This window comes from Ambystoma mexicanum, chromosome 10 (assembly GCF_040938575.1).
Source record: "Ambystoma mexicanum isolate Mex_15411 chromosome 10, UKY_AmexF1_1, whole genome shotgun sequence".
NCBI lineage: Eukaryota > Metazoa > Chordata > Amphibia > Caudata > Ambystomatidae > Ambystoma > Ambystoma mexicanum.
In genome coordinates, this window is record NC_090932.1 from 692,735,406 (window position 1) to 692,762,719 (window position 27,314).

The 27,314-nt window shown below is 49.4% G+C and overlaps 1 protein-coding gene across 6 annotated transcripts in view; it reads left to right on the plus strand.

Annotated features, from left to right (window-relative positions):
- The window catches only part of TRIP12 (thyroid hormone receptor interactor 12), a 2,051,777-nt gene that overhangs the window by 889,915 nt on the left and 1,134,548 nt on the right, over nt 1-27,314 (plus strand). For 4 of the 6 annotated variants that reach the window (XM_069618297.1, XM_069618299.1, XM_069618302.1 and 1 more), the window contains one exon: nt 2,765-2,918. In XM_069618297.1, coding sequence (XP_069474398.1) covers nt 2,765-2,918 — 154 coding nt within the window. The remainder of the gene's footprint in view (nt 1-2,764; nt 2,919-27,314) is intronic. The other 2 variants (XM_069618300.1, XM_069618301.1) reach the window with 1 other exon arrangement.

Consider the following 27,314-nt stretch of genomic DNA (forward strand, 5'->3'; position numbering starts at 1 on the left):
CATAATTGACCTGGTGGGGGTTTGCCATTGTGATCACCAGATGCCTCCAGGCTATCAGGGGGCCCACTTCCTCCTCTCCCCCTTTGGTGACAGCTTCAAACCATGCCGCAGTCTCCGCTTCCGCCCATCTCAAGAGGTCCGCCCACCATAGCTCCACTCTTGGCCTATGGGCCGCCTTCCATCACTTTGCGATTCTACGTTTAGCTAGAATATAGGCCAGGTCCTTCATCTTGCTGATATGCTTTGAATGACGTGGCCTGGGAAAATTCCCAAGCATGCAAGCCCAAGCGGACCTCGCGTCCAGTGCTACTCCCCCACCAGCCATTTTCGTTTTTATTTCTTCCCAGAAGCATGTGCAGTAGTCCTGCATCGTCCTCGCACCTCAGGCATATTTGTACAGTCGAGCCCCCAAACCTAGCTATTCTGCTGGGGGTCAGATAAGCCCTATGGGTGACATACAACTGAATTTGCTGGAGTCTCGCATTCCGAGATACCTTTTTATGATATCTTTTTGCTCTATACCATTGTCCCTCTGTCATGGGTTCCCCAACCACCTCCTCCCAATCCCGTCTCAATTGGAGCAACTCCATCCCCGCCTTCACCCCCAGGAGCTCGTATATCCTTGATATTTCATGTCCACCCTCCGAGACATCATACATTGTTTCTAGGGAGGCATTGAGTTCTTCTAGCACAGTCTCAGGCCACCTCTTTCTCACCCGTTTCATGAGCCTGGTATAAGTAATGAATTGGCCACTCTGCACTCCCGTCTCCACCTGCAGCCTCTGGAATACCAACGCCGCCCCTTCCTGCCATATGTCTCCAAGGGTGGCCAACCCCACTGGTTCCCAGTATCTGCGGACTGCTTCGATCAGTTGGGAGTCTTCGCCACATAGGACCACCAGCGGGACCTGCTGGGAAACCAGGTCTGGGTCACCCACCACTCCATGTCCTGCGCCAAACTTCCCAGCCTAGCCTCAATAGTCTCCCCATCCTTGCTATTTTAGTTTTATGTAGCCATATTGTGTCCCTCAGAAAATAAGGAGCTGATTCGCCTTGCAAAAGCCTAGCTTCTGCTGAGTCTTCCGCAGACAACCACCTAGCCACATACAACTGTCCTGCTAGGTAATAGAGCTCAAAATGCGGTAGGTTTATGCCCCCCTTATCATATTTGTTCTGTAGTTTCCACAGGGCCACCCTATTCCTGTAGTTGTCCCATATGAAGCCCCTACACATACCATGAAGTTTAACAAAGCGTCTGGGGATCAGGTACAGGACATTCACAAAAAAGTGCAAGAGTCTGGGCAATACCATCATTTTTAGTAAAGCTGCTCTTCCCATCATGGCCAGGGGTAATCTAGACCAGAACACATGCTGTTTTTGACTCCCTCCATCGCTTTCTCTGTGTTATGTTTGTGCTCTGTCTCTATTTTGTGATAAATGTTTACGCCCAGGTAGCTGAATGTCACGATCTGCCAGGGTATCTGCAAGACGGGGAGTCTCTCCAGTGGGGTATTCTTGTACCTTCCCAAAGGGAACAAACTAGACTTCCCGGGGTTTACCGATATGCCCGAGAGGGTGGCGTAACAATCCATCACCTCCAACACAAATTGCAGGTTCTCCTCCGGGTAACGCAAGTAGAGGAGCACATCCGCATACAATGATATCACGTGTGTGCCCCCTGTCGTGCGGATTCCCACCTCCCCGTATTGTTGCCGCAGGCTTATTGCCAGCAGCTCTAATGCCAGGATGTATAACATGGGTGACCAGGGGCAACCATGTCTGGTCCCCCTGCCAAGTTGTCATTTCTCTGAAATTATGGTTCCGGTTTTAACTCTCGCTGTCGGGGTACTATAGAGCATCTGAACACATCTAGTATATCCTGGTCCCATCCCATATCAGTTACAGGTAAGTAACTTGTTCCTTGTGTTGGTCTGTCGAGCTGATTTTGGCAGCTTGGTGGGGGGCACAGAGGGGTAGTACAACAAAGGCATTTTAAAAATGCCTTTGTTGCACAATTCCCTTACCCACCTGCTAAAATCTGCTCTCCTTCCGAGGTGCCGTGGAGCCCAGCGGACAAGGATGGTGTTTTATTTACTGGACATCTATCATAGAGGTCCACTAAAAAATATCGTGCCTGCCCCCTGTGCCTCCCAGCGCTAATTGCAAACTGTTTGGCTTTTTACCCATTTTTATTTTAAGTATGCTCTAAAAGACAACATTTGAACCCATTCTTTTAATTAAAGAAAATTCACGGGGGAAATCCCACCGAACTCCTCTTCATTGGTTCAGGCTCCCTCACTATGCTGGGTCGCTATGGCATATCTGGGGGAAATAATTCTGCTCCTCCACTTAAAAAAAATTCACCAGCCGCCATTTGCCCTGGGGCTATGCTGAAGACAACTGCACTAAAAGATTACATTTTAAATGTTATTTTTCCTACAACAAGCTATGCTTTCTTTTTGGAAGTAGACTAACAACCAATCACTCATGAATCGACCGTTAATCATGTAATTTTGCATCCTTTTACATGGAACCTGTCACTTAGATAAACATGAAAATGCAATTTGTGGGCTAATAAACTGACTTTCCCATTTTCAAAATGCTTCTGTGCCGATTGCTTTTTAGATATAAACCTATCCAGTGGGGAATTAAGATCTACTGATGAAACATAGTTACCAAATAATTAGTGAAACAAATAACATATTTATATTTGGTGCTCTGATGTTTACATTCAAAGGTTATTTTTTTATATCTGTGTTCTCAGGCAGCCCATCAGGTTGGTGAGGATGAAATAAGTTTGTCTACACTGGGACGTGTTTATACTATTGATTTTAATTCTATGCAGCAAATCAACGAGGACACCGGAACAGCACGTGCCATTCAAAGAAAACCTAATCCTTTAGTCAATTCTAATACAAGTAAGTACATACATAGTTGCTCATTTTATGTAATACTTGAACTTATTAGCCTTTTGAAGTTGCTTGTTACTTTGTATGGGATGGGGTAAACTCTTCCTTGACATTTATCTGTATTTAGTTGCACATTTTTATATATGTATACGTTTTGGAGCTTTATGCTCAAAAGTATAAACGACATACTGAAGTGGTCGATCTCCTTGCTATATTTCTCTCATTTAATAATGTTCGAAGTATGTTAGAAATTATGTAAATTGCCTTCCCTTCTTTCTAATCGACATGTCTTCATGCAGATTCCTCATCTTGTATATATTCCCAGGCATCACACTGGCGCAGACCTTTTTCCCAAGAATATGCAGCTTATGTGCTAGGCGAAACGCTAATGACTTCAGGCACACATGCCTCCAAGGCTTAGCTGAAGTGACACGTCTAACTTAATTTGGGTGTCCCTCGTTCCAATTATGTCCACTGCATTTGAATGTGCTTACAGATAATTGGTCATGGATCTACTGCTGGTGTCTGCAATCTTTGGCTCTCCATATATTTTGGATTACAACGCCCATCAGACTTCGCTAGGTTGATCAATGTTGAAGGATCATGGGAGTCCTAGTGTGAACCATCTGGAGAGCTGCAGGTTTCAGACACCTGAGTTACTGAATCATTACTGTTAGGGGATTTTTCCTAAAGTCTAGCAGCAGGTGGGACTCTATAAAACTATCCCTTGGTATACAGGCCCCAACTCTTAGTAGATATCTGTGATACCCAAAGGGTTGGTAGAATGGCAGAGCAGCAAGGCTTGTCTTATGAGGGTGAGAGCTCTAGGTAAGTACTATGAACCCAGGTAATATATTGGTCCAAAGAAGTGCGTGCACACTTGAAGTTATAGTAAAATACACATTTATTGTATATACAAAAGTTAAGTAAATACTATTTTTGACTAACCTACATAAATAGTCAACCTAAGCAACATTTTATCAGGTGACTGCTATAATAGTAGTGGCTTGCACCAACAATTTGCACAGTTAAATGACAGTTTCATTCATTTGTAAAGTCACTCGGACAAAGGTCTCTTGGAAGGAAAGTAGGTTCTCCAGCAAGGGGTCTGGCATGGATTCACATGCGCGTGAATATTCCCAGTCAGGCGGGGCATTCTCGGTAAAAGAAAGTTTCACTTACAAACTGCATTTCTCTTCTAAACCAATCCCTGTCCTATGGGTCATACTGCCCCCATGCCAATGACAGTCCTCTCCCTAAGCCTCCTCTGGCAGCCATCTTCAGATTTTGACTGCACGTGTTTGTTGGGAGTCCTCGAGTTTTGCTCTGTGAACTACTGGTACATTTTCTTTTTTCGATGGCAAAAAGTTCTATTTTTGTCAAAGAGCCTTCTCTCCATCTGCCAACAGCATGGATCCGTTTCTGTGAATTTCAACTGCCCTTCAAGAGCGACACAGCGTCAATTTTTTCGAAGTTTCCAGAATGCCATCGGGCCTTCTGCGCACCTCCATGACAGATGAGAAGGAAGGTCCCTTTTCAGGCCCTGCACTAGATATGGGCTACGGAACCTTTTTGTAGAGGACAAACGCCTCCATTGTCTGTCTTCACCCGGACCACAAGAAGGGAGAGTGTGAGGTCCGCCTCGGCTTCAAGAAAACGGTCAAGGATTGTCACAGTAGACTGGCGACGTGGCTGAACGCCAGGGCCTCTGTCCCGTCCCGTGCCGGGTCATGCCTCGCCCAGAACCGTTCGGTCCGAGGAGCGGGCTTCTAAGTAGTTTGAGGGCACCCCCTCTGTGGCTGCCCGAGACGAGGCCAAGCACTGCAATTCCAGCTCCATCGGTGTTGCCGCGTAAGCTGGTCCTGCGATGGGCAGGACGCGATCAACCTCACCATTCGCCTCCAGTGCCAGCCAGCGATCGCGCTCCTCCTCAAAAAGGAAATCGCCCAACCCGGCTAAGCTGTGGGAGAAGCCCGAGAAGCCAAGGGCTGAGCAAAAGGCAGCTGACCCGCCCAAGTAAGCCCAGGCGGCGCAGGATAAGTTTTCGACTATTTAAAAAAAATATATATATTTTATTTGATTTAATTGTATTAGAATATTTACAACAAAAAAAGTTTTGAGGTGCATGCCACCTGCATGAGCACTTTTAGGTAAGAGCCATTTCAATCTTTTTTGAACTTTTTTTAACTGTACGCTCCAAGTGGCAGTTCTTCATCCAAGTCCAAGTTTCTCTATAAAGATTGGCAGTGTCCAGTTCGTGTTTTCACCACCCATAAACTGTATCCACCATTGCTCCTCATCCTGTGTTGCTACCTTTTTTAATATTTTCATTAAGTAGGTCTCTCTTGTTCCTTGTGTGCCCGGGCATGTAAGCAGTAAGCGTCTTACTGTCTACCGCTCTTGTCAGAAATCCCGTCTTGTCTGGTTGCCCTCATTTTGTTTGTCTTCGTCAAGTTTAACCTGGCTCTCAAAGTGCAGATAAGCTTTCTGTTTGGGAACTTTTTCAGATAGCCTCTCCCCTCGTTGATTTTCATCGGGAGGATTGGGTAGATTTTTGCAGCCTTGTACTTTAAGGCCTCCTCTTGTGTTTTTATCCAGTCTAGTTCCATCAATTTTTTTGCAACCTTAAACCGGTTCCTTATGAGGGTGTCTTCCGACTATGCTGCTTCTTCCAACAGGATGCTGTTTTCCATCGCCCATGTTGCAAGCGTTGTGTTATCTCCGTCCGTTTCTTTTTTTAGGATTTCGAAGATCTTAGGCCTGTTTGCCATGATTAGTTTCCTATATGACATCAAGCTGTTTCTTATTACCGTACCTTTCAAGGACGTTAAGGCACAGCTCTCTTCAGATTAGAGTTATTGGGGCTGATTGTGGGAGGCCCAGGACGCGTCTCCAGAATAGACCTTCTAGTTTATCCCAAATTTGTTTAGGCAGGCGAGGCATAGCTTTGGCTCCATATGTCACACTCGGGACGACTTTGGCTTTAAAGAAGTTTATCGCCGGAATCGGGGAGAAACTACCCTACTTCCTATCCACCATTTGGCCTGCTGTGCCAGAGCTTTCTTTTCCCTCTCAAAGCCTCCTGCATGGGCACTTCGGTGTCACTGGTGCTCATTGTCACACCCAAGTATTTAAAGCTTTTTACTCTTTAGAGTTTTTCGTCCTCAACATGCCATTTTCCCTTTCCCGTTGTTCTGGGTAGTTTTTCAAACATTATTTTTTTTTCCCTGTTCAGTTCCAGGTTGTTTATCTTTAGGTATTCCAGTAGGCTTTCCATTTGTCTTTGTAGGCCCACTTCAGTTTGATCTAATATGTCGTCTGCGTGTATGATCCGTGGTAACTTCGATTCGCCTAATGTCGGGGAGGAAACTTCTGATGTTTTTGGCCCACTCCTGAAGGTCTGCGGTGTAAGCATTATAGAACGTCAGTTGTTGGGCGCATCTCTGTTTCACGCCCCGAGACAACGTGATTCCTTTTGATAGAACACCAGCACCGTTCAGTCTTACACTCATTGTTGTGCCTTCATGCAGGGCTTTGATTGGCTCCAACAGATTTTCTGGGCATTCCTTTTCTTGGAGTTTAAACCAGAGGCGATTCCTGTTAACACGGTCAAACGCTTGTGTGAGGTCAACAAACATCAAGACTCTCTGGCTTCCTTGATGTATTTTTGCTTCCATGCTGCTCAACAGAAGGATGTTTGCCGTGGTTCCTATTTTTTTTAAGAAACCTGTATGGCAGTGGTCAATGCAGTCTGAGTCACTTAGCCAGCTTTGTAGGCCCTCCAAAACGCACGATCCAAAAAACTTTCCAATAACATCAAGAAGCGCTATTGGTCTGTAGTGGTAGGGGTCGTCTTTTGCTCCTTTTTTAAAGATTAGCTGTTTTCCACGAGGGAGGAACTCTTTTGTAGGCATTGCATTTCTTGATGATCAGACTGATCAGCGGTGCCCATGCCTCCACGTTGTTTTTTAAGTCCAGATTCGATATCCCATAAGGGCCCGGGGCTCTGGAGTTTTTTTCAATTTTGTGATTTTCTTTGTGATCAGCTCAAGGTCAGTTTGGATATTCCAATATGTTGTGCCGGTCTGGACTTCAGCTGGCGATTCGGGTGTAGGTGCCTTATTAAATCTTTGAAAAACTCGACCCACCTTTCTTCACTCTTGTTGTTTTGGAGTGCGTCGTTGGTACTTTTATTTGACGCTTTAATTGGGGCCCATAAATCCTTGGATTTTTTGGTGCTGAAGGTGCGCAGCATTTGCTCTGCGTCCTCTTGGTTGAACGTGGCTTTTTGTTGTCGGGTCCATGTTTTGTAGAATTGCTCCGCCTCTTTTAATTTGGCATCCATTTCTTGGGAGTTGGCTTTTTTCGCCATACGTTTGATTTTCCTTACAGTGGCACGCTGGAGGATCAGCTGTCGGTTGTAAGTGTGATGATGGATTTCGGTTTTGCTAGAGTGTTAGGGAGAATTCTCTTTCTATGGCTAATTTCCCTTACCTATAGAGTCCCCCTGCAGCTTTGCTGGATTTGAAGGGGTTGGTTTTTTTTCTCCTGCTAAGAGTGAGACTTTTTCCCACTCTTAGGCATTTTTGCTATGTGTGTTGTAGGCTATTTTTGTGTTTAATATCTATGGGGTTTTCGCTCACCTCCATAGGAACCATCTTTATTCATATGTGTTACATAGCACCCTCCGTGCAGTGACACAGGGGTGTCGTAGCGACCCCCAAGCATAGACTCCATACCCTGGGACTGACTACTGTCTCCCAGGGCATGTAAAGTTTCTATTGACTTTACTAGTCAATTTTTATGAACTAAACCAGTACAAACCATCTTACTATGGAGGTACTGGAAAGGGTAAATAGTTTTTCCCTTATGTTCATTTTCGAGAGGGTACCCTACAGTCCCTCTCTAAGGTTTCTGGCTGGTCGCAGTGGTTACTACCGTAAATATTCGACCGCAAATATTTTCATATGGGATTTTTCGAGGCTACCACATTTTCTGACAGCCTCTAACATACCGCTGGTGTAGTTTTAAATTAACTTTGCTCCGGTAGGTTTTATTTGCCAGAACTTTAATAGAACTTTTTTCTCGTGTCTTTCTCTAAACTCCTAACCCAGGTCGGGGATCCTTTGTTCGTCCATTTGGCGGGCTTCTGCCAAGAAGCCCTCCTTTTGGCGCCACTGAGTCTGGGGTGGGTCCATTGTGTGGGAGGGGGAGGAGGACCCCTGTACAGGGTTGCCTCAGCAACCCATGGCGCACTCTATCCTGATAGGCTGAGGGTCTCCTGCCAAGATGACCACTCCACTGTGTGAGTGACAGCTAGGCTGTATGAATGGGGATCTTTTTGCATAAAAGCAGGGTCCTGAGGACTGGAAGAGCAAGACGTCGCCACTGGAACTAAGAAGCCGAAGAGGAGAGAAGCCAAAGACATCTGCAACGGCTGAACCACCGGTGAAGCCCTGCTGCAGCGTCTCACCACTTCTCTCCACACAACGAGAGAAGATCTTCATCTGAAAGAGCCTTCTTCCTTTGAGCTGGTGGGGCCAACCAGTTTACCAATTGCCTGCCCGGACCTTCCTTGGTCATATCGCCAGTACCCTGTACTCGGAGGCTGGATAGCCAGGCACCAGTCCACCTGGACTGCGATTTAAAGGAGCGTACCTTTTATTCGTCGGTAGGCACCGCGGCTGGTTTCATCCCTGGGTAGTGTAGTAACTTCAACCTTCCACCACAACAAGAGCCTCTCTTCCTCTGCTGGATCCCCCAAACTGCAGGAACTACCAGGAACAACCGCCACCGCAGGAGCCACTTCATTTTAAAGGTACATTGTTCCCCAGGTTTCATTGGCCAGGCCGCCCTTTCTTCGCGGTAGAGCTGAAGGTGTTTTAAATTCTTTACCTACCTGTTGGGTTGGCCTCCCCTCTCTCTTAACATTGTCTTTCATCTTCTGCATCCACCTTTTCGAAATCGTTAACCAAAGACTTGACTGCAGCTACAAGAACATTTTGCTCCTGGACCCTTGCCCTGTATCACTGACTCTGGCACAGGCCTACTGACTCTGGCTAAATTTGTTACAACTGCCTTCTCTAGATTGCTTCTCAATTAGAACTGTGTTGGTGCACCTACTTCTTATAACCACCCTTTCCTCCCCACTTTCAAACCTTGTGAAATGCCATTTTGCTCAGTTTTCATTTGTATTTTCTATATGGATGTACTGCATTGCTTAAACTGGTTCACAAACGTAGGGGAAGTGTTGCTAGGGTGTGTAAGAAGATATTTCTGTATAACTTGTGCTTTCCCTCCCTTGTGAGAAATTGTTAGAGTGCCATTTGTGTTTGGTTTTCACTGTGCCATTTTGCCCAGTTTTCCTTCTTGCTCAAACTTGTCTACAATTTAACTAGGGAGTTGTGTATACTTTCTTTGACCGAATTTAACTTGCTTTAAGAACTGTGTTAGATGTGTCTAACTAGAAGCGTATACAATAAATATATATATATTCTTTTTACTACAAAGCTTTGGTCAGTGTTTCCTTGTTCCATAGTACTGAAGGCCTATTGTGTAAACCCTGAATAATGCTCATCTCCCTCTTTAGATAAGTCTGACTGCTCAGCCATGGCTACCAACTAAATCTTTGTGGTACGGACTGATACCAAAGGGGATTTATTGCTCTCAACCGTAGTCTTAATCTTCTGTAGTGCCCCCTAAGGGAACTGCACAGGATTCTGCCTAACAGCTCAAGGCTTGGTTATCTGAAGTACTGTCAGTAGAGGTACGTAGTTCACTCCCTGGCCCACGCTGTCCCTTCTTGTGCCATTTTGTTTTGTAGATCTCAGTAATGTTTCGTATAGCGTTTTCAGACCGTTTTATCCGCTTTCCTCTAGCGCATACGTCCAGCTCCATTGTAATTTTTTTTTTTTTTTGTGGTTGATGTTGCCAGGTAGTTAGCAGTAGGTTATGATCACTGTTGTCTGTTCTCACTACTTTAAAGGCCTTGATCACAGTGAGTAAAGTTTTTCACACAAAGGTGTAGTCAAGGGTTCCCTGTTGCTCCTCTCTTTGCTAGGTGGGAATAGTCCCGTTATGTTTCATTTTTGGCCAGACTCTCTCCCCTTCTCCCCCCTTCATCCACTGTCCACCTTCCAATCTCCCCATGTCTTCCCATGCCCGCAATCTCGGCCTCCACCTCGACTCCTCTCCCTCCTTCTCCAACCACATCTCTATAACCTCTCCAGCTCGTCGGTACCACCTCCATAACATCCGCAAGATCTGCACCTCTCAAATTCCATGCTTCCAAACTCCTAATCTCCTCCATTTTCTCCCGCCTCTTCTACTGCTCCTCTCTCCTCTTTGGACTCCCTGTCTCTCACAGAACTTCCCATAAATCCATCTACCACTCCTCTATCCGTACTCTATGCCTCCTCGGCCCTCGAGACTCTATTTCTTCCTCTCTCTCAACTTGGCTGGCTTCCCTTTCTCTTACAACTGAAATTTCAATTCCTCTGTCTTGTCTGTAAATCTCCATGACCTGGCACCCCCCTACCTTTCCTCCCTCCTCTCATTTTACTCCCCCTCTGGCTCTCTGCTCAGCAAACCTCTACCTCCTCACCCCAGCCCCATGTGCTGCCTCACGCTTCCGCTCCTTCCAACTCTTGGCCCCTCTACACTGGAACTCCCTCCCGCTTTCCATCCGCTCCACCCCTACCTACTCATCCCTCCGCCTCTCCCTGGAAGCTCATCTTCTACACCCCCCCCCCCTGACTTCCCTTCCCTTCCCCTCCCCTCCTCTCCTTGCCCCCCTCCTTTTCCCCATCCTCTCTCCTTCCCCTCTGACCTTAAATTAGTAACAAATACTACTTAAAGGCAATGAGGACACCAGATCACTCCCCCCTCCCCCCTACCTCAAATCCTACACCCTCTACCCTATCCCCCTCACCCCTTGTAAATAGTTCTACTTAATGTTCTAATGACCTGTTCATGTTTTTAAATATGCTTCTCTCACTTTTGTACCTGTTACATTGTAAAGTGCTTTGGCTTAAAGCGCTATATAAATTCAATAAACATAAACATGTAGGTCCCATTTTCCCATTAACTGCCACCTCTTGCCTCTTTTCCCTCACACCTGAGGGTTGGGCATTAGCAGGCTTTTCCTGTTCTAGATACTCACAGCTGCAATTCAAGTCGCCATTTATAATTCTATGGGTCTCCTGGTGTCGTTGACCTTCTTCCTCCAGTAGGTTGCCCATGTCGAGAATTAATTGCTCTGTTGTAATTTCTTTGGGATTCCACTAGGTGTTGATGATGAGCAACGTCTCAGGAGTTGTTTTATTATTTGTCACTTCGTTAGTTTGAAAAAAATGGCGTTCCTATTGATAATAGGAACTCCCGTCCCCTGCACACCTTTAGGTATTGGAAAATATCCAAACAATTTTCTATCAATTAATTGATTTTTCTGACAAAGTTCTAAGTTTTAGTGTCTATCTATGCACTCTACTTTTTCAGGATCCCAACTATGAATGGAGGAAATTATGATTTTAATTATAGAAAAACAATTCAGTCAAAAAGGATTTTTCATTTTCGAAATTTTATGTGTAATTAGAATTTGGAAACAAAAGAAGAGTTTTTTTTAAAACATAGGACTTTCATTCACTCCTTATTCAACAAACACTTAATAGTAATGTTTCACCAAAAATCAAACACATTAATATCCAAGAGCTCTACGCGTTTCGAGAGTTTAACTCTTCTTCAGGAGCAGTAATTTGTGAATATACAAAAATATTTTTCTTGTAACACTGTTTCATAGACGACAATAATTTTCAAAAACAATAATAATTTGCAAACAATCGTTCTTTGTGTCTTGTATCAAGCTTTCCGTTGTGGAATTAAGGAAATGTCATCCTATGGCATGTTTGTTCTTGTACTGGTGCTCTGTAAATAGTATTAATATATGTGTTAGTGAGGTTTTATTTAATTAAGGCGATTTTATTTATACAATTCTAGTATTGGCCAAATTCCTACCTGTTGACTGACATGTAATGTTCCCAGAATGCACTGGCTTCACAAAACTTAGAAACTCAGGTCTGTAGATCCCTACAAAGGTAAGTATAGTATGTGTAAATATCCCCTTTGTTCTATTTCTCTAGACACTATACATTATATTTTCATATTCAAGTTTGGTTAAAAAACTCACCATTCAGTTCTATTTCATGTGACACGAAGGTGTAGTACGAAGATGTGGTCTGAAAGTCAATGCGCGTTGACCGCAAGTCTTTCTTTATTTATTAATGTGCCGCCGGCACTTCGTTAGTTTGCTAGGAGATAACGGAGGCCTGCAACAGGGTTCAGTGTTGAATTTGGCCAAGAAGCTAGCATCCCCTGCCTGATCTAATAGCTGTAAGCAACCCTGCCCTCGGATGGCCAGTCGAGCCCTTCTGTGCTGCCGTGAATGTTATTTTGTAGCCATCCAAGGCAGGTTTTGATGTTAACCATGTCTCCTGCAAGCATAGGATGTCGAAAGTTCCCAGATTCACATCACTGGGAGCTGTCAGATGTGAAAACCCTAGAGTGTTCCAGGAACCCGTTGACATCTGCTTTCCCACAGTGAGGTTTTCTCCAGGTTGGTGGTCTTTTGCTCTATCTCACCCCTGTCTGTTCTTAATTGCTAAATTGTCTGGGTTTTAGCCAGGGCTAGTGGGACCCACGCCCAGGAATGCTAGTCTCCACTAAGGGCTCCCGATGCTTTCGCCATCTGTCTCAACGCTGGATTTTCCTGTCTGGGACTCTTGTCGAGACTGATCGTGGTGGTTTCTTTCAGGCCTTGTGGTCTTCTGTCTGTCTCTCTTCGGGACCCGAAGTGCGCCTCCTTGGAGCTGCTCCTTCGCTCCACGATTGAGCTGGTGGTGGCTGCGAAAGGGATGACCCTGTGAAGGTAAACCCTCTTGCGCCCAAGGTGTCCCTGCTTCCGGGATGGCAAGCCTCCACTGTGACGTTGGCAAAGCCGGCTGGCACACTGGAGAAAAGCATGGCGTCTCCGAGCCCGTCTGACCCCTCAGGGTCCAAAAAAGGGAGTTGGAGGGGGGAGGGGGAGTGGGAGGAGGTTCCAGGCCAGGGAAGTTTTGTCCACAGACGATGATTACCTGGAGACCTTACACAAGGTCCACAAGGACGTGGAGGAGGATGACGGCAGCAGCAACACCAGCGATTACGCGGGGCCTAGTGTTCCGATCATGCCAGCTCTGCTGAGGGATGTTTCCCTGGACATCCTATCGATCCTGTACACTTTGGTGTCTGAAATCCAGAAAAAGATGCAGCAGGGCCCAGTTCCTGCAGCCCCCGATCAGCCTCCGTCTAAGAAGACGAAGCGTCATCCGACGCCCCCCTATCAGTCTTCACATCTGCGTCGGGAGCCCACCCCCCCTGTGGGCCCAGACACGACGACGGACACAGCGACAACGGACGACGATATTGTCACGGCGGGCAGATATCCGCAGCAGAGGACGTCCTACCGGACGAGCTGGGGTTGTTCCATTCCATGGTCGCCAAAGCTTCCAAGCATTTCCAGTTTACACCCGAGGAGACCACAAAGGAGGGTTTCCTGTACCAGAGGCGTGAGGCCAAAAGGAAGACCGTGTTGGGCAGAATTGCATGCAGTACCCTCTGGGACCACCACATACAATTAGGACTACAGGTGTATGCAAAAGCAACCTTTGGTATAAGTCTGTAGTACACAGTTTTGTGGTAGTGAGCTGAGCAGTCATGCTTATCTCAAGAGGGAATGTGAGCAGTACAAGAGGTTACACATAGGTTTTACAATCACAGTGGTTCAAGTAGACACTCAAGGTTTCTTGGTAAAACACTTATTAATTTATTACACAATCATTAAGAAAACATTCACTAGAAGGAGGCAACTTAATATTATACTCAAACACACTTCAATAGCAAACCAATAAGTTTCTGAGCAAATTAGTGTCCCCTGAAATAGGAGCCAAAGGGCATTTCAGTTGCTTTCAATGGGAGTAAAAAGGCACAAGTTAGCAGAATAGATCACAAATAATTTCTTAGGCAGTGCAAATAGTTATTGTTCACTAGAGGACTCGATTCAGTTCAATAGGCCTAGGCCAAAGTCAATGGACTAGTGTCTTGGATAGGAAAGAGCAGTTCTTGAAGTAAATGGTAAAATCTTTTCTGAAGTTCTCAGAAGTAGTTTGTAAGAAAAAGAATCATATGTTGGCTCACAAGCTGATTAGGCCTGTAAGTTAGGAAAGTTCCACGAACTTTCACCGCGAGAGAAGCGTTCTCTCAATCGGGTTGGTGCGCAGTACCTTAGTATGAAGCAAAAGATGCAGCTGAAGACGTTGGTTCCTGCCAGTTACTGCAGATTTCACTGTTCCCGAGTTTCAGTCGTGTGAACAAGAGGGAGGACGTCGGGGGACTCTTGCACTGCACGGGATCGTCTGAAAACGCAGACAAAATGGAGTCACTTCAGTTCGAGTAGCTGTTCTTCAAGCACACAAGCTGGTGTCCTTCCCCCTGGCTAATCCTAACCAGCTCTGTACGGATTTGGTGGAACTATGCAGACGTGAGCGGCCATAGCTCCCGAGCCACGGCAAACATCCTATAATCTCGTCCCGACTCCCTGCCGAGAAAATATCGGCAAAAGACGTTCCCGGACAGCAGAGGTGTCGGGCTGCCGACGGCTGCGATCCCGAGGACAATCGGAGCCGGGATCCACTCTAACGGGGCCGCCTAAAGCCCAGAAGGGTGACGGGCGCCATCTTTTCCCGCGCCTGCCCGCATTGAGGTCGGTACGCCGTTGCAACCCAACTAGCCACAACTGGCCACATGCACCGAGTTGGACTCCCCCATCAGTGCCCTTGGATCCCGACCCGACTCCAGTGGTGCCCGCCAGAGGTCTGCCAGAGATCCTAGGACCGGCACCCATCCCCCACGTTGGCGAGGCAACCCGTAGCGCAGATCAGGTGAGGGGTGGGAACAGGCGCCGCACTCCCCCGCCGCCAGCAGCCCAGCGGCATACTCAATCTCCCCTGGTGGGACTTGTATGAGGGCAGAGCCCAGCAGCACAACCAGACTCCCCTGCTGGGACTCGCAGGAGGGTAGCAGCTCGGCAGCATACCACAGGGTGGAGGCAGAGGTTTAAGCGCCCGCAGGACCAGGACAGCCCTCACCCTCACCCTCACATGGGGTCTGAACCCCGCAACGAGGAGTGGAGGGCAGATCCGGGTCGCCAGCCCCTCGCTACGGAATGGAGGGCTGGGAATTCACACTCTGGCACATATTCTGGGGAGAAAAACAAGCAGCCCAACACATGGTCCCGGGGAGTCCCCTTATTTGTGTGCTGCAAAATCCGGCAGGGCAAAACATGGGCCCCACTGGAAGAGACCTGCTCGATAACCCCGAGCCAGGAACATAAAGCAGGAATAAGGCAAAGGGGGGGGAGACTGAACAATCGAGCCCCGCGCCGATACACTGGACGCCCGGCACCACGAGGCGCAAGAACACATTCCCCTTGCAGCGGGGCCAAGCCCACCCCATCCAGACAAGGCAGAACATGAAGGAGCAGCAGGAGGAGCTGCGCCTAACTGAGCGCTACACGGATCAAGCACCCCACCAGCACAAGACCTCAGCCCCCACCGCCGCAACACCTCAAGCTTAAGCCCATAGTGCTGTGGCCCACCATCCTAACACAATGGGGAAAAATAAAGTAAAGAAGGCCGGTCTTCAAAGCAAGATGGATCAGTACACAGTGGGGGCCTCTGAAGAAACCGGGGCAAGCACTAGTGGAACAGAGGAAATGGAAGTGAGGCCGACTGATTCCCAAATTACGTTATGCGACATAATGAATGCCATAAGCGAATCCAGATCCTCTAAGGAAGAGAAAATGGGGGGGGGGGGTGAGGGCTCTCGTCGGAGGTGAACCTCATCAGACAGGACATGAGGAACATGAGCTCAAGAGAGGGGGAAGCAGAACAGCGCATATCAGACTCGGAGGACGCCATAAAGAAAATGGAAAAACAATTTGTGGCGGTCACCCAGAAACTCGCGCAAATAGAGAACCGGACAGAAGACAGCGAGGGGAGAGCCAGGCGGAACAATATCCGTATTCTCGGAGTACCAGAAAAAGGAGGGACCCAACATGGAGCTCTTCTTGGAACAGTGGCTGACCAAACTCTTTGCCCCCAAGAAACTTTCCAAATTCTTTTCATATGAAAGCGCACGCAGGATGCTAATGGGCCGTCCCGTCCACAGATCACCCCCCCCCCCCCCCCCCCGGCACCATAATGGTGCTCCTGCTGAACTACCGGGACTGAGACTCCCTGCTACAGATGGCACGCGGTGCTGGCCCCATTACGTACAATGGCAACCGAATCGGATTCTTCCCGGACTACATTAAACTTCAAAAAACCCGCCAATCTTTTGAATCGGTTAAAAAGAAGCTACACTCACTAGGCATCAAGTACACACTCTTGTTTCCGGCACAACTCAAAGTCCAGTATGAGGGTATGATGCACCTCTTTAACAACCCAAAGGAAGTATGTCTGTGGCTCGAAATGCATATTCTATCGCAGCCAGAACACTGTACACCCACTGGATGACCCAGCGGAAGACCACACCGAAGCCGCTCTCTAGTGTTGAATGGGGCGTGGCCGAAGGTACCAGCGCCTCCCGCTGAACCCGAACTCGAGGGAGAGAGCAACGGATGATCCGGGGCCCTCGGACCCCAACAGCACCCTCGCAGGTGGCACAGGAGCAGGAGACTTTAGCAGCCTCGGTACCGGAGGCAATGGCTCTCGTATTCCGCTGCAGCGACCACCCCGCAACCGGTTGACTGTTTTTTGCACCCTGTTGGCGCAAAGTTAGGGATACAGGTGCTTCCAGTTGGGGAGGAGTACAGGGAGGGTTAAGTGGTAGATTAGAAATCACAGTTGGGTTGATTATGCTTTTATCAAAGTTTCGATTGTACCAGCACGTATTGGCATCCCTTCGGGGACCGGTACACACAGAAAAGGGTGGGTGGACCGCCGGATCAAGGCGGGAGGAGTCTCCGCCACACGGGTAGATATGGGACTCCCCTGGGATGATGGCTCCTGAAGGGAAAATAACAGTGATGACCTGGAACATAAATGGGTTGTGTTCCGGGATCAAAAGGAGACTGGTCTTGCAATATCTCAACAGGCACTCCCCCCGACATTGTGTTCATTACAGAGACTCACCTGGCAGGGACGGAATGCAGTTTTTTCCTTGGGACCAACTACAAGTGGCCTTCCACGCGGGCTTCTGCCAGGGCTCCAGGGGGTTACTCGTACTCCTGCACAAAAGGGACCCATTTAAACTGATGGAGGTGAGGGCTGACCCAAGGGGGCGATATGTCCTGGCCAGGGGAGAACTGGGGGGCAACACCCTGAGAATGTTAGCAGTATATGCCCCCTGCCCCCACTCTCTATGGATCTCCTGACGGAATTGCAGGAACTCACGACTCAATGCCACGCTGACACCTGTGTACTAGGCGGGGACTTCAACGAGGTGATGGATCGTGGCATCGACATATCCCACATAGGCTCTAGAAGCCTGTCGACCTGCACTAAATAGCGATCCATCACTGAGGCCCTGGGGTGGGTGGACATGTGGTGGCTACACTCCGAGAGGGGATACTCCTTTCTCTCGGGGGTCCACGCCTCGATGTCGCACATTGACTACCTATTTGTCCCCGCCAATATGACGCACCGGCTGCTCACAGCTAAATTCCTAGCAAGGGGAATTTCAGATCACTCCGCCCTGATCACTGAACTAAAGAATGGGAGGGTGAAACCCCAAGGAACCTGGCGCCTCAATGCCTACTACCTGGAGGACCCCGAGTTCACGGACGGCCTTGCAGCCAAAACCGATGAATACTTTGAGCTAAACACAGGGACGGTAGACAGCTCAATCACATTATGGGAAGGGTATAAGGTTACGTTGCGGGGAGAGGCCCTGTCAATTATCGCAGCTGAAAGGAGACAGCACAGGGAGAGGGTGGAGGAGGCTGAAAGGGTGGTTCAACAAATGGAGGTAGAGTTCCTCTCCTCCGGGGCACAGACGGCCAAGCGAGCGCTCGTTACAGCACAAGAGTCGCTACGCAACATTGCGCTGGACAATGCCAAAGAAGCCCCCCCAGGTCTGTCTGAGCCGGATCCTTGAATTTGGGGATAAGAGGGGCAAGACGCTGGCCTGACTGGAAAGGAGGGATGAAGGGCCGAGGCATGTCAGAGCCCTAAAACAGCTAAGGAGAAGAAATCGCGGGGGACACAGAAATAGCCGAAGCCTTCGCACAATACTACGAAGCGCTATACAGTGTGGGTAGTGGAGACCAGCAAGACTGGGGCTCGGCAGCTCTTGAACAGCTGCCTATCCCAAAATTATCGGCTCAACAGGCTTCTGGATTGAAAGCTGATATCAGAAGAGGAACTTTCCGAAGCAGTCGCCCAGCTACAGCCTGGGAAGACACCCGGACCCAGTGGGTTTCCGATGGAGGTGTGGAAGCGACTGGGGAATAAGATTACTGCCCATTTACATTGCCTCTTTTTACAATGTAAAACAGATGGGGACCTCCCACCTGACTTCAAGCGGGCATGCATAGTTGTCCTACCAAAGCCGGGCAAACCCCCGGAATACGTTGCATCATATAGGCCAACCTCTTTAATTGTCATGATTCCTGCCCATCATGTCCCCAGCCCTCCAAGATATCAGGCTGGAGCCAGGCCACGATCACCTACATGGCCATCAAGGGCCTCTCCATCCCTCCACAGACCCAGATGGAGTCAGACTTGGCGCTTGTGGCACCAGACTCACTCCCATAGAATAACATTGGGAATTGGACTTGTGCATTGATGGGGACAAGATGGATGGCCCCACATATTTTGGTTCCCAGAACTGCATGTGCGGGCTAGTCTTTTGGGTGTGGTTCAGCCCAGAGACACTTGGGATACCCAGAGGCTATTTAAGCCACACCCAGGCTGAGAAACATTCTTTGCGTTTTCTGCACCTGCAGTGTGACGCTCACCAAGTTTGGATCGGCCTCCAGTAGGCCTGCATCTTTCTTCTGCGCTCAGCTCCTGCAAGAACAAGAACACCGTTAGGAACAGCCTTACCTTGCGGCGCTTCTGCCCATCATTCATCACTCCTTCTGTTCTGCGGGCATCTTCGGTGGTGTCATTCCCATCCCGGCACGCCGCTTCCTAAGGAAAAGGGAAAAGAACAGAAAAAAGGCATTAGTAAGCATTCTGCAAATCTTAACTTATTTTTAAATACTATACGAGCTTCAAAGGCTTACCTGAATCCCAGCCGCTCTGGGGGAACTCTGTCTCCGGAACTTCTCATCCATCTGCAAGAGGGAAAAGACACTCCAGGTTAGCGTGGAAACATCTAGAGGCGCTGCATACCACGCTTACCCACAGCATTTGTTCTTCATAAGCGGCATCCACGCTGAAAACGTTGCGGCACCTAAAAGACTGAGAAAAAGAACTCCGTTCAATGCAAATATGAAAGGGGTGCATCGCGCATCCTCGGACGCCGGCCATCATCTAAGGAAGGAAAGGAACGAAGTTAGAGGACTGTTCAAAAGACTCATTATACTTACCTGTCGGACTCTTGCCAGTGAAGTAAGTAGGCAGCAACGAGCCCGCATCAATCAACGCGCCCCTGCGCTGAAAGCAGGACGGAGAGCACACTATCCAAGAAAACAAGGTGAGCTGTGCATCAAAGGGAAGGGTTGGACCACGGGGAAGAAAGGGTTCAAGCACACAGAGACAATAGGGAGTTAAACTCTACCAATCCTGTGTTTCAGGCCCAGTCTCCAGTCGAATAGCCTCCAGGGAAGGGTTTGAGGTCGTAAGAGGTCAGAACAGGCTGAGTGACGTCCCCGTGGATACCAGGTTAGCGTTACATTAATAAACCGGGAAGCCAAGGTCCTGGCTCGAATTCTAGCCAACCGCCTAATGCCAGTGATAGGCTCACTAATACACCCGGACCAGTGCGGCTTTATGCCCTCCAAATCCACCAGAATGAACATCTGCAGGGCTCAACTGGCCATTGATTTGACCACCACAATACCGGTTGAGTTGGCGCTGCTCTCCATAGACTTTAAGAAGGCGTTCGACTCAGTGAGGTGGGAGTCCCTCTGGGAGATAATGAATAGAATGGGATTTGGTGAAAACTTCCTGGCCTGGGTCCGACTACTATACACCTCCCCCTCAGCAGCTGTAAGGGTAAATGGGATCACATCGCGGACCTTCTCACTGGAAAGAGGCACGAGACCGGGCTGCCCCTTCTTGCCACTACTCTTCATCCTTGCGATAGAGCCACTTGCAATACGGCTCAGGGAGGGTACAAACTGGGAGGGATTTAAATGGCCATGAGGAGAGGACAGGGTATCACTTTACACGGACAACCTTTTAATTTACATGAGCACCCCCACAATCTCATGCCCTATCGTGAATGGAATATTACAGGAATAACAGACATTTTCCGGCCTTTAAATCAACTGGCAAGTGTCGGTCCTCTTCCCAATACGTGGTGAAATGACTGGGCCTCCTTGTGAATGCCCATACACGGTGTCCACAGCAGGCTTTAAATACCTTGGATTCCAGATCAGCCCCCAACTGGGAGAATATACCCAACTCAATCTAACCCCAGTGATGAACAGGTTCGCCTCTGACATCGCCCACTGGCCATCCCTCCCACTGACCCTCCTGGGAAAGGTGGCCCTGTTTAAAATGCTGGCCCTGTCCACATTTCTATACGTCCTGCAAAACGCCCTGCTCCCATTCCCCAAAAAGACTTCACTAACATTGAGGCATCCCTAAGAGGGCTCCTGTGGGGTGAGAAACAACCCCGGGTGGCACTACGGACCCTACAGAGGTCTGTTTGGGAGGGTGGCATAGGCTTACCCAATCTGCACAGGTATTACTGGGCAGCCCAGCTGGGGTCAGTAAACGACTGGCTGCACGGAGACCAATCCCTTCCACACATTGCGGCAGAGAGAAGACTGGGAGTGAGGACACCCAGACAAGCCCTGTATGGGGGGAAACGTACCAAGGAACCCTACCCGGGCCAATGAAACACACGTGTCGGGTTTGGGCTGAAGCTCATCAAGATATTGGATGGGCCAAAAACCGACCCTCGCACAACCCATTTGGCACAACGCACTCCTTGGGGGAACTCACGAAAGTGGGGTACCTGGAAAGCTGGGCAAAGAAAGGGATAGATACCCTAGCTGACATTACAAAGGACGTCAAGCCTAGGCCGTTCTGGGAACTAAAATTGCAATACGGGCTGTCCACAGCAGAGAGTTTCAGATGCATGCAAATATCGCATGCCGCCTCAGCCCAGTTCCCACCCCTGAGCAACATCCCTAGCAACTCCCCGCTGGAAGCCAACTTATTTGAAGCAGGCATTCCCACTAAGGTAACATCCACCTTATATCAAGTACTAACGGCATTCAAGGCAGAGGACCTAACCAACTTGCAACGCAAATGGGAGCAAGATCTGGGTAGGATCGAACCTGAAGAATGGGTAGAGGCCTTGATGTTCCCAAGAGTAATCGGGATAGCGGCATGGCTGAGACGGATTCAATTTAAAATCCTCCACAGGGTATACTACTCTCGCACAATGCTAAATAAGTGGGGGAGAATAGATGATGACACCTGCCTCAGATGCGGAAGGAGAGCGGCACATTCTACCACACACTCTGGGAATGCCCACAAATTAGAACCTTTTGGGCCAAATGCACCCGGAAACTGTCCATCATAATGAGGCCCGATCCCCTTGGAACCCAAACTGGCATTACTGGGAATTTGGGAAAGCACAGACTTTAACAGCTATAAGAAAACCTTTCTGGCCGTAGCCCTAGGGCTGGTTAAAAGACTGATGGCAACCGCATGGGGCTCAGCAGAACGCCCAAAACTCAACCAATGGGTGTCAGACATGGACTGCTGTATGGGTCTGGAAAGGAGGGTATATAGAGCCAGGGGTACCCCCAGGAAATTGGGAGATGAGGCCTAACTGGGCGGTATGCCTGAACACTAAGAACTGGTATGTTCCACCATGAATTTTCCACTCCGACGCCCGGAAGGCATGCTCTCAGACCAGCAAGAATCCTATGTTGTACCTTAACTATATCATGCATAAGTCGTACTTGTTATGTATTGTTTGTTCTGTAAAAAAACAAACAGATTTATATATAAAAAAAAAGAATCCTAAACAGCTCCGAGAATGGTATCCAGTTGGCTTACGAGTTGATTGGTCCCACCAACTCAAAGGAAGAAGTCGTCCTTGAAGGAGCTTCTGTCGAGATGAACTTGGCAATTCAGACCTGCAGCAGGGCTTCACCAGGCAAACCAACGGTCCAGGAGTTGCAGCAGCCGTCCTTTTCCAGCTCGTCTTCGGTTCTTTCGTTAGAGTGGTCGACTCTGCTTTCCAGTCCCAGAGACTCACCTTTTAAACAGTTTTCTCCCATTCATTCCAGCCTACCTGCCACTCGCCCAGCAGGGTGGCTGTCCTTGCCGGACAGTCAGCCAGCCAGTCACGCCAGAGTGCATTTGGGTCTCCTAGGAGACTATGCACAGGGAGTTTTGGGCACCTCCCTCACTTCCTGCCCACCCCAGACAATCTGGCGCCAGAGGCGGTCTTCAGTCCTGAAGCCTGCCAAAGGCATAGAAACAAAGGGAGCAAACCTGGTTTGGCGCGCAGAGACAAACACTAGAAGGACCTTTCCAAAAAGAAATGGTGAAAAAAGACCGGGACCTGTTTAAACAAAGGGGCTTAATGCGCCATCTTGAAAAACATGGCTACCGCTATTTTTAGCTACCGGTGTTCGCGGTCGCGAAAAATCATGATAGTTCGTTGTAAAATCACTGCCACCAGCCATTTTGATAGGAAAGTGTAGCATTTGACTGCTACATGAATATTTAGACACAGGGGATACTGGGTAACCCCTCCAGCACTCTATAGGAAGATAGTGTGTGCTGCGTGTAGGAATTTAAATAGACTAGTAAGGTCAATTCAACGTTACATTCGCTAGGAAACAGTAGTTTAACCTAGAGAAGGTAATCAAACCTTTGGGAAGTCTAAAAAGACATCCCTGTGTCCCTGCACTGAAGGTGCTTGCTTATGGAGTTAGCTTAAAAACTCCATAATCAAAGAACACTAGAGTAAAACATACATCAAAACAGGGGAGTTGCTAGGTCTGGAAAAGACCCGGGGCTGCGCTGATGTCGAACTGTTGGGACTGGGGGCTAGCTAGCCTTTTGGCTGTAGCTCCTGAGATTCTATCCAGGGCTACAACCAAAAGATCAGGGGCTATAGCCCCCTTAGCCCCCCCCCCCCCCAGCAACGCCTCTGCATCAAAATACATGAGTGGGGGAAAAAAAGGCTCACTCTTTCCAGGTTAAAAAAAAAAATCAATTCCTCAAAATCCAGCAAAGTTGCTGGGGGTCTCTAAGGTGAAGGGAATTAGCATATTTATGAGAATTCTCCCTAAGAGACCATAATGGCGGTACCCCTTCTGGATGACGTGTGGTGAGGAGTGCCTGGCCCTCTTGAAGAGCCCATGCCCGGCCACTGCCAAGCGGGACAGGCTGGAAAAAAGTACTGGGTGCCGGAGTCTGCACCCAAGTGCCTACAGTCGCAACCATCACTGGACTCCGTGGCTTTGGCTACCGCAGGCAAAAGGTTGTCGAACCCTTCCTAGTCGTCCTCGGTCCCTCCGAACAGCCAGGGGGAGAAGTTGGACGCCGTGGGAAGGAAGGTTTATTACTCTGCGGCATCATCCATCAAGGGGGCCAACGCACTGGCGATCCTGGCCAGGTAGGACAGGGAGCTGTGGTACAAGCTGGGCCCAATTCTGGAGTTTATCCCATACAAGAGGATGTAGGCGATCGCCCTCTTCCAGGAGGGAGAGGTGGCTTTGGACCATGCCATCGCGGTAGCACCTGATATCGCAGATGGGGAACGGTGTCTGCCTCCAGCGTCAAGGCTTGCTGGAGGCCACAAATTTATGCCATTAGGTCCAGGTGAGGGTACTGGACATGACGTTCGACTGAGATAACCTTTTTGGGAAGGTTGTCGACGAATCCCTGCAGGTCAAGGCGGATACAGAGATGGAGGCACCCCTCTTTCATGCTGAAGGTTCCGTCGGAATTCCTCAACGACCATTTGGTGTTACCTGTTTTTTTCCCAAAGCCTAGCCGCCCGTGTGAGGCCCGGCTGAAAGGGCCTCACACTCACCTCAACTTCTGCTGCCACTCACTAAGAGCTTTCGGAAGTCATCCCAACTGTTCGTGAACTTCAGTCCTGTGAACTATGAGAAGGCCTTGTCCAAGGCTTCCATCTCAAGATGGCTCTCCGGCTGCATCATGCACTGTCATCGGTTGGGGAACTGACCGCTGCCCGGCCGTCCGAGAGCCCACTCCACCAGAGAGATTACTGCGACGACGGCGTCCTTTCTGGTGTGCCCCTGCTGGACATCTGCTGGGCTGCTACGACGGCAGTCCACGTACACCTTCACGAAGTTCTACTGCGTCGACAGGGATTCTAGATAGTCCAGCGTCGGCCAAGCAGTGCTGCGCAATCTGTTCGGTTGAGGTGAGTCTTTTCCAGAGGTAAGAGTGATTGTTTCTATGGAGCCTTTTCACCTCCCGCGGTTGTATAATGTTGTACTGCTATGTATTCTTATTCATGAGCATGTGAATCCATGCCAGACCCCATGCTGTAGAAGTAACAAGTTACTTATCTGTAACTAGTGTTCTCGAGCATGGGTCTGGAGTGGATTTGCATCCAAAACCTCCCTTTGAGGGGATTGGGTTCTCTGACGTATTCCAAATCTATGACCGTAATCACCACGGCTGTGCTGCTTCGGAAAATCTAAAGCGTCTGCGTCCTGCATCAATGACGTCGATACGCCGCCCTCGAGGACCACCGCCGACTTCACTGGATGTTATAAGTAGGACGCACGATGCCCGTAGCCTCAGTTCTGTTTTTTCTGCGAACGTGTTCGCTTTCGGAGATCTCGGCGCGCCTCGATTCTTTGGAGTTACTGTTCTTTCTCGGTTCTTCGAACTTGTTTCGTTTTGTGAAGTCTTTCTTCTTGAAGATGTCTACCTCGTCTTCCACACCGCGTCAAGGCTTTAAGAAGTGCGGGGACTGTGGGTCCAAGATGTCAGTTACAGACTGGCACGACGCCTGCCTCTGGTGCCTCGGGGAGGCTCATGACACGGATGACTGTGTCGAATGTCAGTCACTCACGTCAAAAACCTTGCGGGAGCGCAAGAAGTAGTTATCGGTAGGTAAGGTGTCTAAGCCACAGAAGTTGAGGTCTGCGGGGCTTTCAACGGACGATTCGAGAGGCGATTCTCCGTGTCGTTGTCTGAAGTCCAGTGGGTCTCGGTCCCGGAGTCAGTCCTGCCACTCCTCTGCCTCTTCGAGGCACTCCCGGAAGCGCCGTCATCGGTCGCCTTCCCCGTCCTCTTCCGAGGACGCTGCCCGTCGGCGGGTCGCTTACCCCACCAAGCATGCAACGCTGGAGGAATGGGCTTCCTTCGGGAAGAAAATGTTGCAGATTCTCGAATCGCAGGGCACTGGTCCGTCTGCGCCTCCGAGTGGGGTCGGTCGTGATCGGTCGAGAGACACGGCTTGCCCGCCTTTGGGCTCGGGTGGTCGTCACAATTCGCAGGAGAGGTCCCGCTCGGACAAGGGGAATCGTTCTCCGCATGCCCGTTCCAGGTCCCGGTCCTTGACGCGTTCGAGACCGTGTGAACCTGTGGTGTCTTCAAGGAAGAAGTCCACGCCGGTGGCGCCGAGGTGGTCGACGGACTCTTTCGAGGCACCACCTTCGAAGAAGGTGTCAGCGCCCCGGCTGTCGAGGGACACGGTAGGGGCCCCGGCCTCGAGGACTGTGTCAGCGCCATCGATGCTGTTGTGCCGCTTTCGGCATCGACGCTGATTCACTCGACGCCTTTCGACGGGGGTTCCCCGGGGCTCTGGCAAAGGCCAAGCATGGCTTTGTTCTGCATTCTGTGCCTTCTTTCCACCAGCTTGAGTTTATTTCGGAGGTGGATGAGGGATCTGATGGCATGGTTCCGGATATGGTACCGGACGAGATTTTCTCAGGCCAAAGCCAAATTGAAGACCAGCGGCAATCCCTGCACGATGCCAGTGGGCTGGACACCTCTCCGGAGTTAGTTTTGTAGGCCTGAGCCTGGCACTCATGCCGATTCCTCGTACCGGCGCCTAATGTTACCGAGTACTTGGGATGGTCCGCTCCCCCAGGGGATTTTCTTCAGGATGACCTTACGGATATCCTCGACCAAGGTCCACCAACTGACCCGGTACTGCCGTTCCATATGGCTCTACAGAGGAGGGTGGCGGCGGCTTGTACTGCTCCGGAGAGTCTCCCGGCAGTGGGCAAGTCTTGGCCGCGAAAATACCTCCCAGCCAGTAGCGACCCCTGCTACTTGACCAAGCACCCCACGCCGGAGAGTTTAGTGGTGCAGGCGGCTACGGCCCCGGCAAAGCAGGCGTATCCTACCATCCCTTCTGATAGGGACGACAAGCGTTTTGATGGCTGGGCGAAGAAAGTGTTTTCTTCAGGGGGTATGGCTCTTCAGGCAGCCAACTCCGTATGTGCCTTGTCACGTTTCACAAACTCTCTGCAACTGTTTCCTTAGCGGCTGAACATATTCCCGAAGGGGATGAACGGGATGGTTTCCTTGCCATGGTTCAGGATGGTAAGGACTCCATGTGTGAGCCCGTTCAGTCGGGTTTGGACATGGCAGATTGCGTCAGCCGGTCCATGGCGGCAAGCCCCGTGATACGCAGGTTTGCGTGGTTGCGGAAGTCGGGGTTTGCTCCTGATGTGCAGGCCCGGCTCCTCAACATGCCCTATGACGGGGAACATCTTTTTGACAGCAAGGCTGACGAGAGCCTTGAGAGGTTGCAGACCTCCAAAGCTGCAGCGAAGTCGTTGGGCACTGCAGTTCACCAACCTCTGCCTTTTTCGTCTTAGGGGACAGCTATGGAGGGGAGGTTCCTTTTGTTCTCCAGCATGGGGTCTGGCATGGATTCACATGCTCATGAATATTCCCAGTCAGGCTGGGAATCCTTGGTAAAGAAAAATCAGTACCAGTTTCGTTTCTGATCTGTCTTTCGTAGTAACCAATCACTGATCTCTGCGTCATACTGACCACAGCCAATGACTGCCCTCTACCTAAGCCCCGCCTCTGGCAGCCGTCTTCAGATTTTTACTGCACGTTCAAGTGTTGGGAGTCCTCGTGCTTAGCTCTCGAGCTTTTCAGGTGAATTTTCACATTTTTTCGGTTAATCGAGCCTCAAGCTCCACCGTTTCTACTCCCGTTAACGGCT